The sequence below is a fragment of the Balaenoptera ricei genome, chromosome 9 (genome assembly GCF_028023285.1).
Source record: "Balaenoptera ricei isolate mBalRic1 chromosome 9, mBalRic1.hap2, whole genome shotgun sequence".
Classification (NCBI taxonomy): Eukaryota; Metazoa; Chordata; class Mammalia; order Artiodactyla; family Balaenopteridae; genus Balaenoptera; species Balaenoptera ricei.
In genome coordinates, this window is record NC_082647.1 from 53,161,643 (window position 1) to 53,176,589 (window position 14,947).

At 38.9% G+C, this 14,947-nt stretch overlaps 1 protein-coding gene across 10 annotated transcripts in view; it reads left to right on the top strand.

Moving 5' to 3' along the window:
• The window catches only part of ADAM22 (ADAM metallopeptidase domain 22), a 245,897-nt gene that overhangs the window by 159,242 nt on the left and 71,708 nt on the right, over nt 1-14,947 (top strand). For all 10 annotated transcript variants that reach the window (XM_059933784.1, XM_059933785.1, XM_059933783.1 and 7 more), the window contains exons 5-8: nt 2,324-2,406; nt 6,710-6,773; nt 8,825-8,894; nt 13,242-13,312. In XM_059933784.1, coding sequence (XP_059789767.1) covers nt 2,324-2,406; nt 6,710-6,773; nt 8,825-8,894; nt 13,242-13,312 — 288 coding nt within the window. The remainder of the gene's footprint in view (nt 1-2,323; nt 2,407-6,709; nt 6,774-8,824; nt 8,895-13,241; nt 13,313-14,947) is intronic.

Genomic DNA, 14,947 nt, shown 5'->3' on the forward strand with positions numbered 1-14,947 from the left:
ATGCCTGTACCTCTGATGTATTTTCCCCACATACAATGACTTGTCAGCTTCCATTGTTCCCTAACCTGACACCATAATTCTTGTGATTATCTTCCTGGTTTCTGTTTCTCTTTGTTTCTACTATCTTTCTACCTACTCTTCACTGTGAGTTTTAGACCTCTGAGAGAGATCTGATTGGGTTATTTAGTCTGTGTCCAATTTAAAGAAATGCTGCTCTGTCTTTCCAGGTCACCCCATTGACCTTTGGCTTTTTGTGTCTGGCCAATCAAATGGTAGAGTTTTGATTGGTCTAATCAGATGTGTCCAGGAAATCAAGGTCATTTGAAACATAGTAACCTCTCCTCCACTAATCTTTTGGATAGTTCACCAATCCAACAGCCCAACAGAGGGAATTTTAAGTTCTGTTAAATTTACCCCCCAGCTTTACTCCAAAAATTAAAAACAAACAAACAAACAAAAACAGCCTAGGGGAAGCTTGCATTGCATAACTCACAGGTTCTAGGTCCAACTCATAAGTAATGTAGGGGGAAGGACACAGGCCTCGCATTCACACATTCACACAAAGTTTGCACCCCTACATGGCAACTTCCCAGGTGGACAGCCTTGACTCAGAGATTGTGACCTCCTATGTGAAATAGAGACGGCAATATTTCTTTGTAGAAGCGATGTGAGGATTTAAGGAGATTGTGTGTGTAAACTGAGTAGGACAATAGGTGACACACAGTAATCATAATGGTAGCAAACGTTTATTGAGTGTGTACCAAGTGCCATGCATTATTGTAAGCCCTTTATGCATGTTAGCTCTTTAATCCTCTGAACAACCCTATGAGATTATTACACAGGGAGGCTCTGTGATTTGCTTGAGATTACACGGCTAGTAAGTGAAGGAGCTGATAGCTCACACTGTTAACATCCAAACCAACCCTACCCTGGAAGTCAGGGACTGGCTTTGTTTCTCCCCTTAAGTCTATGGCCTTCTGGGTTCCACTGCCTGTCAGAATTACGCGTGAAGGACCTCCCTATCTTATCCTCCATCCGATCCAACCCCAGTCCTCAGTTCGTGATTCTCAGTGACTCCCTTGGGAGTGTGGAGGTGTCAGGGTGTCAGGGCTTGTGCTGCGTGCCATTTTGCCTGCTCCCTCAGCAAAGCTGAGCTTCACCCTGTCCTGTGGGGTTATCTCCTGAGGAACAGCAGGCTCAGGCCAGGCTGCCTTCCTTGGAATTCCGGTGAAGAAAATGTCTTCAACCTTGTTCCATCATTATGTCTTCCTGTTCTCTCCCCTGCCCTTGTCAAGCACTGAGTATTTTAAGTGGGGTTAGTCCTTAAGCCAGACTGTGAAGTAGGTAACATTTGCCCCTTTAAAGCACCCATTCCTTCAGTCCTTCCTACATTGCTCTTTCACATATCAGTGAGTCAGTAGAATTAAAAGCTTTCAGCTTCTGAGGAAATGGGAGATTAGTGGGGGAATGGGAAAGGTCCTTTAGACCAGTACTTCTCAAACTTAAATGTGCATATGAATCACCTAGGTACCTTGTTAAAATGCTGATTCTGATCCAGTAGGTTGGGGGTGGGCCCTGGGATTCTGCATTTCTGACGTGCTTCTGGTGATGCCATTGCTGCTGTTTTCTAGACCACAGTCTGAGTAGCAAGCATCTAACGACTGGGGTACCACCTTGAGATGCCAGAGGCTCTACCCTGTTACCTTTTCCAGGAACATTTAATCCAAAGAAATGAGTCTCTTAGTGCAATTTCATTAATTTGGCTCACTTCTAGAAGAAACTTCTCAATTTCAAACCCTACCCTAGACTGCTTACCAGTAAAGCCATTCCTGGTTGGAGAAAAGACTAGTGTAAACTTGTCAAGTTTTGATAACTGTAAAAATAGGCATTTTGCTCCATCAATTTAATTTAGTGACTCTCAGATGATTTATATTCATTTTACTTCACTTTATGGGAAAGCACATCATTTTGCTGCTACTCAAGGTTGAGTTTCTCAGGACTGGGGAAATCGCTGATTGAACTTTTCCTGGTGCTGGGGGCCACATATGTATCTCAGAGTCTGTTTCTTTGTTCCGTCTATCATCACCTACATAAAAGGAAAGTTAAGTCAACTTTTATTTCCCTGTCTTTTGATTTGGAGTCAGCTCGCTGGGAGTGTTTATGAATAATTCTGTTAGAAATGGTTTGATAATACTAGCCTGGATAGTGAAACATTGTACAGAGCTTTGCACATGGAGGTGCAGTGTGGGCAGAAACCTGTGAAACGATGTGGCAGATTCTCTTTGTGGTGGCAAAGGCTTATGTTCTTTATTTCTGCTTTCAGGGAGGAGAGCACTGTTACTACCAGGGCCACATCCGAGGAAACCCTGCCTCATTTGTGGCATTGTCAACATGCCATGGACTTCAGTAAGTGTCCCCAAATTTTTTGTATCATCCATTTTTTTTCAATCACTTATTTTCTTTATTTTTAATGCACCGTGGTCAAAATCTCTATTTTATATCAAGAACTAATTTTAAATCAGTGGTGGATCAAATCTTTTTCTCATTTGTGGTTTATAAACCAAGCAGACTATTAAATTAGAGATGCAGAGACCAGGGGCTCTATGATTATAATATGCATCCTTAGTGATGTTTGAAACATTTTTCTAGTTTCATCCAGATGGAGACAGGAGTGGTTTGGGTAACTTTGTTCTCTGTTTCCGTGGGTGTTTAGCCCCTTGGTACCCGTTCTACCCCTCCTACTCCTTGATGTTCATTTTTACATTTGTATGGAATAATAGAGATTTCAGGAGGTGGAGACTCCTGACTCCTTGCACAAAGACAAGGGCTGCAGGTGATCTCAAGAGCTCATGTGTTTTAGCCCTTTATTCAGCCAGAATCCCACCTAACTCACAGCAAACTCGTGGGAGGGTCCATTTGTTCTCAGAAATCTCTATGGAACAAAGTTCATCCTTCCTAAGGGCCTCGCTTCCTTTTACATAACCTTCACTATCAAAGTAGGATTGCTGATGTTTACTGTGGAAATAGATCAGCTTCCTCCATCCTGTCATGATGGTGATACCCAGGTGGCTGTCTGTCTCTTACTTGTCTTGTGAGCCCTTATAAAGATACTGTGTCAGCCCTCAGCATTCTACTTAGACTAAATCATCCAAGCTCCTTGTTACTTTTTGGGGCCCAGAACCAGCTAGCACTTTAGTTTTGTGAATTTTTTGTTTGGAAGCTTTAAAATACTTCCTGTCTGTTACCAAGTTAGAGATGTGGGTTTTTCATCTAACCAACAGTTATTGAGCATCTGGTGTGTGCCAGCCACTTGGAATATTAAGGGAATTAGAATGTGAGCCCTGCCTGCAAGAGCTCCCAGTCTAGTGGGGAAGCTAAATCTAGCCCAGCTTCGTGTTATGGAATGTGGTAGGTATACTTGTTTTCTTTGAGAGAGAAAAAAACTGAGAAAAACGCAGGCTGAGGGTGGGCACTGAAGAATGAGGTCATCCCTGAGGGCTCCAGAGAGATGTCACCTGAAGAAGATGGAGTGGGCCCTGGAACAGGCTTTGATAGAATCTTTCAGGAGAGGGGTTCGACTGACAGGTCCAAAGAAAGTGAGGAAAGAGACCTAATGGGAAAGGCTGGGAAGTCTAGCCAGTCTGCCTAAGTGGTGCCTCTGGTCAGGCTCTGGCAGTAGGTACGTGAGAGGCAGGAAGGAGAGAACACAGGGATCCGATAAATAGCCAGAGAAAGGAGGTCACATGCCTGAGAGCAGGATGGACCTCCATTTGCTTATTGCTTTTTTTCTAAAGGACCATTTTACTAATTTTAAATAAATTCTTTGAATAAGGAGACATTTTTACAAACATGGAATCCGTTCCTAATATCTGAGAGCCTCTGTGTTCTTAATCTGGAAAAAGAAACGTCGATATCCCCTTCAGCAGTAAAATTGTCATCTCTGATCTCAAGATGAGCACAGCTGTCAGCCAGGAATAGTACACTGGGCCTGCCGACTTTTGTGACAGCAAATGTCTGTTCTAGGCTTTCTCCTTCCTCTCTCTTCCTCTTAAAATCTCAGTCCAAAGTCACAGTGTTAAGTGTCTTCCCCAGTGCATGTTCCAATTCCTCCCTGCCCCTCCCCTCCCCCACCCCCCAGTTTTCCAAATGGACACCATATTGTGAGAATCAGAGAGAAGGTATTACTGCCTTCTAAGGACCCTAACAGACCTGAGACCCTCAGACCAACAGCTACTAATCCTACACAGTTCTAAGGATGGAAAGGGAACTTGAAGGACGTTTTAGTGACTAGATGAGGAGTTGATCTCAGAGCTGGCTTCTGTTGTTGTAACTAAGTAAAATTTATTTCTCCCTTTAGAAACTTTTTCATTTAAGACTAAACAAGAAGAAACAAACAGAAAACCCACCGTGTGTAGGGACACTGTCAGGATTGTGTACAGATGTATTTTGGTGTTCTTAGACTTTTATGAGCATGTGAAAAAATTCACTCTTGTTCCTTTTTGTTATTTATTAATTATTACTTTTCATCTTGATTTTACCTTCTGAACAAACATTGCTGACAGAAATATTTGGGGGAGCTATTTCTAAATATTAAATAATTTATGTTGTCTCAATTGCAGTGATTTAGATATGAGATATATTATTTCATCCATGACTCATCTTCTATAAATGACCAAGTACATGTTGAGATTTTTCATTTTTCTTGATTTACTGAATTCCATTAAAGAACATAAAGGGTAAAATAATCAAACTCATATCTTTTCCATAAAGAACCTGCAGGAGCACATTTTTTTTCAAATTCGAAGGACTGATGGGCAATATTTTGGTCCTGGTATGTCTGATGTTTTGACAAAATCCTGTAACTATGGGAACATTAAAGAATGGAATCAAATGTAAGTTTATTGCCCTCTTGTGGCAATTTGTAAGAATGACTATTTCCTTTCAAAATCTTGTTTTGGTGCAGCCTTTTATAATTTTAGTTCAATCGATTGGCCGGTAATGACTTGGTCCTAGCTATAGGATTTTATCAATTATAAACTCTGTGATGGACTCAGTATACTATTTTGAATTTATATAAATGTAACAGAAAGCTTTCAATCCTCAAAGTAAATGAAACACACATGCTTTTTAATTGTTAAAGAATCAAAAATGGCATATTTTCATTTAGGGAACCAGGACTTCCCTGGTGGTCCAGTGGTTAAGACTCCACACTTCCAGTGCAGGGGGCATGGGTTCGATCCCTAGTCCAGGAAGTTCCACATGCCCTGGGGCCAAAAAAATAATAATAATTCATTTAGGGAACCAGAATCTTCATGGATGGTGTCAGAATCTGCTTTGTTTATACCATGTATCATGATGTTTAAATCCAATAAAAAATAACTGATTTTTGCATTGGATACTAACTTAATTCAAGAGGAAATAGCACCCAATACTATTTAAACAAAACAATCTGCTTGCTACTTAATCAGTGTAGCCATGTGAACTTTGGCAAAGGGTGATGGTTTTGTACAGTTTTCTGGTTGAGTCTAGCCTGATATCAGCAGAATGTTCACTGCCATATTTGGTCTACTGTTCTGAAAATGCTCCCCTCACTGATTCCTTAGGCATATATTGTCAGTAATATCTTACAATCTGCGTCTGTTTATCTTTAAATTCCAAATGCAATGTCATCCAAATTCAGAAAGTGCACTTTGGGTTGAAAACATTACAGATGTGAAAAGGGCAGTTCTAAGGGTATATGAAAGTAGAGGACATGTGGAAGATGTTACTGCAGGAGTGAATGAATTTGGATTGACACAGAGCTGGAGGCCATTATAATTATAGCTCAGGAAACCAGCCGATTTCACTAAGCGATCAATGAAAGACACATACTATTCTATGGTTAGCAGCTTGGGTATAATGCAGTCATTTCCACCTAACACTGAAAAGTGACTGCAGAAGATCACAGCTTCACCCCCCTCAGACACCTGAGTGGTAACACAAGTTCCTTCAGTATCAGAAGGGACCTGATCTTAGTAGAAAAACCACATTCCTCTAAATGGGGTGGCTATCGGATCTTTCTGAGTGGGAGTCGAGGCCATATGTAGCTTAAGATGCCCTGCAGAGGATTTCTCAATTGGCTGATAGTCATCTCTAGCCAATGAGGTCCAAAACTGAACTTCAGATTTGCGCCCTGTTCCTTGCATCCTGCTGCCTTGTGCCCGCCTTATTCTGCTCTTCCTGCAGCTTTTTTCATCTTATTAAATGTATATGATGTGTGTGTATGTATGTGTGTGTGTGAGATACGTGGAGTGGGGTGTGTGTGTCTGTGGTATGTGGTGTGTATATGTGTGGGGTTGTGGTGTGTAATGTATGGTATATGGTGTGTGTGTGTGGTATGGTATGTGGGTGGTGTGTGTGTAGTATGGGTGGTGTGTGTGGTGTATGTGTGTGTGTGTGTAGTACGGGTGGTGTGTGTGGTATGGGTGGTGTGTGTGAGTGTGTATGATGTGTGGTGTGTGTGGTGTGTGTGAGTGTGTATGATGTGTGGTGTGGGTGGTATGTGTGTGTGGGGGGGTGTGCTATGTGGTGTGCACCCCGTGTGATGGGTGGGACTGGGACGTGGGCATTGAGAAGCAAACTGGCCCTCCGGCTGCTGCTGACTTTAAAATGATCTTGTTCTGAGGCAAGAGTCAATTGCCAGGCCTAACTATTTTCTTGTCCTTGGCAGTGGGATGTTCTATGATGGGAACCACACCTATCTCATCGAGCCAGAAGGAAATGACACCTCCCAAGTAAGTGCTCCTTCTGTTTGCTGTGGCAAATGTAAATGTTGATGCTGGGAGCTTTTTTTCCCTCTTTTTTTCTCTCTATTTTGCTTTATTTTCATATTTTAGGGTCAGGAATATATGTATACATATATACGTATAATATATACACATATATATTTAAATTAAATAGTGAATAAGGCAAAATCACAGTGATCTTTTCCAAAAAAATCTGACTATTACTCTTCCATTCGGTTGGAAATACTTTCCTTCTGAGGTGTTCTGAAGCCTTCATTTCTGTCTCCACCATAATGTGCTGTGGTCTGTCTTAATCTGCTCAGGCTATCATTATAAAATACTGGGTGGCTTAAACCACAGAAATTTATTTTCGCACAGTTCTGGGGACTGGAAGTCCAAGATCAAGGTGCCAGCAGGTTCAGTGTCCATTGAGGGCTCTCTCCCTGGGGTGCAGACAGCCACCTTCTCACTGTGTCCTCACATGACAGAGAGAGAGTGTGAGGTCTGGTGTCTTTTCCTCTTCTTATAAGGGCACAAGCCTTATCAGATTAGGACCTCACTCTTGTGACCTCTGTTAACCTTTATTGCATCCTCACAGGCCCTGTCTCCCAATATAATCACATTAGGAGTTTAGGGCTTAAACATGAATTTTGGAAGACACATAGTCAGTTCATAACAGATCGAATCCACAGATAATGTGATTTTCCACCCTTTTTCTTTTCTAGATTCCAGATTTTTCTCTATTGCCCATTTTCTTTAAGGCCCCGTGGTGATGAAGTTTAGAGAAATCTGGGTTTTCTCAATTCTCTCTCTCACTTTAGTTGAAACATTCATTTTTCACAAATTAGAAAAGGGTTACTATTACTGGCTACAGAGAAACATAATGCACTTCCATCCTAGCTCTGTACACACAGATATTCTTCCATGTATCATGGAACACTGATCAAACACTTAGAGGGGCAAATAATTTCAAGAAACACACATTGTTTTGCCACTCATAAACAATGTTGTGTGGGAAACTATCTGTTTTGTGTGTTATTTTCTGGGTACCCACTGAAAGCTGTCCTGTCACTTTGCTTGACAGTGTGATTTTTTTTTGTTTTTAAATAAATTTATTTATTTATTTTTGGCTGTGTTGGGTCTTTGTTGCTGTGTGCGGGCTTTCTCTAGTTGCAGTGAGCGGGGGCTACTCTTCGTTGTGGTGCGCAGGCTTCTCACTGCGGTGGCTTCTTGTTGCAGAGCACGGGATCTAGGCGCATGGGCTTCAGTAGTTGTGGCTTGCGGGCTCTAGAGTGCAGGCTCAATAGTTGTGGTGCGTGGACTTAGCTGTTCCGCGGCATGTGGGATCTTCCCGGACCAGGGCTTGAACCCGCGTCCCCTGCATTGGCAGGCGGATTCCTAACCACTGCGCCACCAGGGAAGCCGACAATGTGATTTTTTTAAAAAGTAATATCATGAAACTGGACTATTTATGACATTCTTTTTTTGGTAATTGAAGGAAGCCAGATGAAGTTATTTGAATGTTCGTTAAGTTTTCTTAGATGAAACATGGCTTTTTATCTGTTGGTTTTTCACAGAAGTTTATGTGACACTTGAATTTTGAGGCAGGGTCTGCTTTGGGCATTCTGCTTGTTCCAGTCATCCTGCTTCCCAGTACAGGCAGACTGTTAGCTCTGCAGTGTGCCTAACAAAGCTGTCAGGCTCTAAAAGGGGGCAGGCCTCCGTGGAAAGGAACCAGTCGTAAAAAACATTAACCCATTTTCCCAGACGTCTTGCTTCTCTTGGGGGGAATAGGTCCATTCATTTCTTTTTGATTACTGCAGGCTTTGGCTTCTCTGTCTGTGAAGGCGTCTTGCTTTTAATGGGCTGTCACTCTGGTGCTGGGAGAATACAAGAGTGAGCTGGAGGGGTTGTGCAATGGCTCTTCGCCTTTCCAAACCCAAGAGAATGCGTAGTCAAGCGACGGTTCTTTTAAGGTCTAAGCTCCTCCAGCTATGATTGCCTGAGCCTGGAGATATCTGGTTGTTCATGCCTCATCTCTCTTGTTTGTGTTGTTTCAGGAGGATTTCCGTTTTCATTCAGTTTACAAATCCAGACTGTTTGAATTTCCCTTGGATGATCTTCCATCTGGTATGATCTTCTTATAGTGATTTAAAAAAAAAAGACAACTTTAGTAATTCATTTTAATGCTTTAGAGCTAATTATATGTGGAATATCATCAGCCTGTGACTGCTCATAACAGTTTTAGAAAGTCAAGTGACATCAAGAGAGAGAATAAAATGCAAACCTACCTCATGTTTATAGTGGATGAGTTTGGAAAGATATAGCTTGAACATGATGAAGGAAAACTTTTTAAAATTATAAGACTCAAAGTAAGGTATTACAGGAGAAATAATGTTAAAGCAAAAATTGGTCTGCATACATGGAATATATAAAATTCATTCTTGGTGAAATACTGAGTTTGTAAACATAGAGATGAACCCTTAATTATTTTCCTGTTTGTTGTTTCCTCATCTCTTTTTGCCCCAGCATTTTAAGAAAGAACTATTGTAGATTAACATTTATCATTATGATGTGCTATTTGTGAAATTGGTCTTCCTTCCCATGTGTGTTTATGGGTCCATCTATTTATAGATTTGATATGAGAGTTGCATCCATGTCTTCTCTTGGAAAGAAAGGCAGAGTACTCATGCTTTGGCCTCGTTAGTGGAGCAATGATTATGCAGAGTGCATTTATCTTTGGCTATGCTAGAATCATTCATGTTCTCCTTCTAAAGATAGGGCACACTTTGAATATCTGATGTGGAGATGCTTCCTCCCCTATTTAGTGAGCCCTGACTATGACCATAGTACATTCTAATTTTTAAACTCTTTTTAGTCTTTGCAACAGTTCTGTGAGGTCAATATTATCATTCCTATTTTATAGATGAAGAAACAGAAGCTCAGCTAGTTTGTTTTTTCTAGGGTCCCACAGCTAGTAAGGGGCTGAATGGGGGTTTGGATTATGGCATTATGAGAATGTACCCTGGGAGAGAGGCACAAGGGCAAATGGAAAAATTACTAGACTAAAGCAAACCCTAAACTACTACTTAGGAAAATGACTTAAAGGCTGCATTGTCTTCTCATTGGAAAATGAAATAAGTGTTTTCTAATGTTCCTTCCTCCCTGAAACAAATTTGTAACTCCTTGACTTTCTGCGGTTACCCTGAAGAGAAACAGAACTCACCCCTTCTCTCCTGCTGCCAAAGAAATAGAGGATCCTGTTTTATAGAATTCACTATTTGGAAAAATCTGCAAATGAGCATATAGCTAGCTGCTTTTACTTTACATGGACACTTTAGACTGTTCCTTCGTTATCTATGAAACTTTTTATAATCCCTATTATGGGAAGAAAATAAATCATGGTTAGCTGCCTGAGAACAAAGTTACAATCTTATAGGCATTACTGGAAACAATAAACATTAATTAATATTTAAAGGAATAACTAAAGAGTCCCCCCCTAAGGACTTTATTGTAGGCTTGCCATGATATAATCTTATAATTTTTTAAAAACTTTGTTCAGGGTTTCTTTACAACAGAAACTTTGGAAGTGACTCAGCAGTTTTGCTGTTATTAAAATGAGTTTTGAACATATTCTTTGAAAACTCAAGTCTGTCTCAGTTTGTTCCTGGTTTTCTTTTCTTATCAGCAGTTTACAATGTCAATTTTGAGTGTCATTTGTCTCTCAAGATATTTAGATTTACTATGACAAATGAGAAGGAAACAAAAAATAGACAAATGTTAAAACTGCAATATTTGTGATATAAGCTCAAAAGTAAGCTTTTTTATTTTAGATTTAATAAAGTGTCACTGAGTTTCGGATTATATTATGTCTTTTTTTTTTTTGCTATGCATTATGTATTTGCCAGAGATAGAAATATGATCGGGTGCTCCCCAAACTTGTTTGACTGTGGAACGTTTTGTTTCATCTGACACATCTCTCAGGACTAGTATTCCTAAGAACACATTTTGAGAAAAGCTTATTTATTTAAACACTGACCACTTAGCACTCAGTGTTTTAAAAATCACTACAATGAAAAACAAACTAAGCAAACAGAACAGAAATAGACTCATAGATACAGAGAACAGTTGGGTGATTGCCAGAGCAGATGGGAATGGGGGCCAGGTGAAATAGGTAAAGAGGGTGATGAGGTATAAACTTCCAGTTATAAAATAAATACGTCATGGGGATGTAATGTAAAGCATAGGGAATGTAGTCAATAATATGTAATAACTTTGTATGGAGACAGATGGTAACTAGACTTACCTAAAACCATTTCAAACGATATACATTCAATAAATATCAAATCACTGTGATGTACACCTGAAATTAATATGATATTGTATGTCAGATGTACACCTGAAATTAATATGATATTGTATGTCAATTGTACTGCAATAGAAAATTACTATGATGAAATACGTGAAACTAGTGTACTGTTTGCTGAGTTTTGACACCCATATACTCCCCTGGTGAGATATAGAGCATTTCTGTTACCCCAGTAACTTCCTTTGTGTCTGTTCCCTGTCAGTGCCACCACTTCTGCAGTCCCTTTTCTGACTTTTTCACCATAGATTAGTTTCTCCTGTTGTAGCTCTTCATACAAATGGAATTATGCATCATGTTCAGTTTGTTTTGCTTAGCACATGCCTGAGATATATGTTGTTGAGGGTAGCAATTGTTCTTTCTTTTATATTATTGAGTATGTTCTTATTGTATGAATATACCACAATTTTTTATCTCTTCCGTCGATGGACATTTGGATTGTTTCCAGTTTTTGGCTATTATGACTATAACAACTATGAAAATTCTTGTCCAAATCTTTTTTGTGGACACACGTCTACATTTCTCTATCAAATACCTGGGAGTGAAATCACTGGGTCATAAGGTAGGTATATGTTTAACTGTATACCATTGTTCTCAAACTTCAGCATGCATCAGAATCACCTGGAGGGCTTGGTCAACACAGATTGCTGGCCTCATCTTTAGGGTTGTTGTTGTTTTTTTTTTTTCAGCTGCTTTATTATGGTATAATTGACATACAAAAAGCTTTATATGTTTACTGTATACAACTTGATGAGTTTGGAGATAAATATACACCCATGAAATCATCATCACAATCTCTGCCATAAACATATCCATCCATTCCAAAAGTTTCCTCCAGCCCTGTTTATTTATGATGATGATAAAAACACTTAACATAAAATCTAACCTCTTAGCAAATTTTTAAGTATACAATACAGTATCGTTAACTATATGCACTAAGCTGTACAGTAGATCTCTAGGACTTACTCATCTTGTATAACTGAAACTTTGTGCACTTTGACTAATAACTCCTTATATCCCCCTCCCCGCAGCCCCTGGCAACTACCATTCTAATCTCTGTTTCTCTGAGTTTGACTATTTTAGATCCCTCATATAAGTGGTATCCTATAGTATTTGTCCTTCTGTGTCTAGCTTATTTCACTTAACAAAATGTCCTCTAGGTTCATCTATGTTGTCGCAAATGGCAGGATTTCCTTTATTAAGGCTGAATAATATTCCATTGTATGTATATATCATATTTTCTTTATCCACTCATCCACTGATGGACATTTAGGTTGCTTCTGTATCTTGACTGTTGTTAATAATGCTGCAGTGAACATGGGAGTACAGATATTTCTTTGAGATCCTGATTTAAATTCCTTTGGCTATATACCCAGAATTGGGATTGCTGGATCATATGGTATTTCTCTTTTAAATTCTTTCAGGAACCTTCATAATGTTTTCCATAGTGGCTGCACTAATTTCTACAGCTTTTGATTAAGTATACCTTGGGTGGGTTATGAGAAATTGCATTTCCAAGTTCCCAGGTAATGCTGATGCCACTGGTCCAAGGATCACAATTTAAGAACTACTGTTGGAGGAGAAATTGCAGAACCTTTTCCCAAAGTGGTGATACCACTTTATACTCTCATCAGCATTATATGAGAGTTCTAACTGCTCCACATCTTCACCAACATTTGGTGTGTCATTCTTTAGTGAAGGTCAGTGGTAGAAGTGAAGGTCGAGTGGCTATTCAGACAATTCCCCATAAAAATGTGATAGTATTTATAGGAGAATTTTGAGAAAAAATTTGAGATAAATTAGAACAGGAATAATGTTTGAGATTTGTTTTGAATTGTATTCCTTTGTGGTATATTTATTTAGTATTAATATGAATGCAGTTACTTAGACCAATGTTCTGTATTTTCATTAAGCACAATGTTATATGTTATAAAATTCATAATTAGCTATAATTCTGTAATTTATACATAATAATTATAATACTCATTGATGATTAAAGTACAGTTATGTAATTTATACTAAGAAGGGCTAGTAAAACTTTGATTACCCTTCGTGAAAGAAACCTGGCAAATGCACTAAGTTAAATTTAATTTATTTTTATTTCCTTTTAGAATTCCAACAAGTAAACATCACTCCACCAAAATTTATTTTGAAGCCAAGACCAAAACAGAGTAAACGACAGGTATGTATTCACAGGTATATGTCATGATGTTTTAAAAACATTTGGCAACTGCCAATCAATTTAATCTACATGAAGTCTGTGAGAGATAAGAATTAGTTCAGGCTTTTGCTGTAGTGTGGTAAACAAGAAGCGTGACACATTCGTAGGAGCAGTGGAGTTGGGGCCATATTATTTCATGGACTCAAAAGCACTCATAGTGGTGATAATATGGTCATTCCTCATACAGATGGATTATGAGGCCCCTGCTGTGGCATCTCAGGTTCTTTCTACCATAGGCCTCTTTCCTTGCCTGGGTGTACACCACATCATGGAGTCTACTTGGGTGGTACGTGTCCTTGTATTTATCCCCTTAAAGATACCCCCTTAAGAGTGACTCCATCAGGTTTTGAAGCCACAAAATGGTATTTTCACACTTGAGCTATCAATACTTTGGAGTCTAGGATATAAAATCCGAATGTCTGCTTTATGAATGTTCAAAGGATATTGAACTTAATAATAACAACAGTTCGTACAGCGCTTTAAACCACATGAAGTAGGTGCTATTATTCCCCTTTCACAGCAAAAAAAAAAATGATGTCTCTGAAATGTGCAAATGACTTGCCCAGAATCATAGAGCTGGTAAATAGTTTTAGATAAAATAAGAACTCTGGTCATCAGAATTAAGATAATATCACAGTTGTGGTGGTGGTTGGTATGAGTGTGTGTGTATGGCATAAAAATAGGATGAGAGAAATAGATCTCTAGTAAGATAAAGCCGTTGAAGGAATGAGATATCTTCTTTTTAATATATGTTTAATAAGTATGAAATAAAATGTGTTTACATACAGATTTCTAATATGAATGATAATTTCTAAATTTTATTGAGTACTCACCATGTGCAATTGTATTAACATATTTAATCCTCATAACAATCTTTTGAGGAGGGAATTATTATTAATATTATCACTAATTTACTGGTAAAGACATTGAAGCATAAGAGGCTTAAGAAGCTTGCCCAGGATTACATTGGGTTACCCAGTGGTGGAGCTGGGATTCTGACCTAGAAGTCTGGTCTCAGAGCAGTGCTTATAACCATGTATGCATTACATACTGCCTCTCAGAAGCTGTTGTGTCCCATGAATTACTACTATGAGCTCTATATATTTTGTGAATGTACACATATATTGAGGCCCAGTTAAACAGATAAAAGTAATTGCCGTCAGGATTTAATTTGAATCAGTATTTACTTTCATGACTTAAGAACCAAGAGAATGGGATAATTTTCTTTTGACATGATCCTTGAAGTTCTTCCTAAACATCTGCAACATCCAGTCATTTGCTAAGCAGACAAACCCTTGATTTCTCTTTATGAGAAAGCTGTGGACCCTGGAGGTGAGGTGTTATAAAACCGTGTGGCCAATATGGCAACTCTCTGACACTAAGAAAATACTGGGACTTGTTATAAGTCTACTTGTTAGAAAGGCTCAGGTCTCTACCACAATTAACAAAGCAAATACTATCATCCTAACAACATCCTCTTTTTTTTTTTTCTAGAAATGTTTTATTGTTTATACATTTGTGAATTTGATTTCTAATAACTGATATAAATTTTATTTTAGTTTTACATCTGTAAAAAATCCATTAAAAAAACTCTTG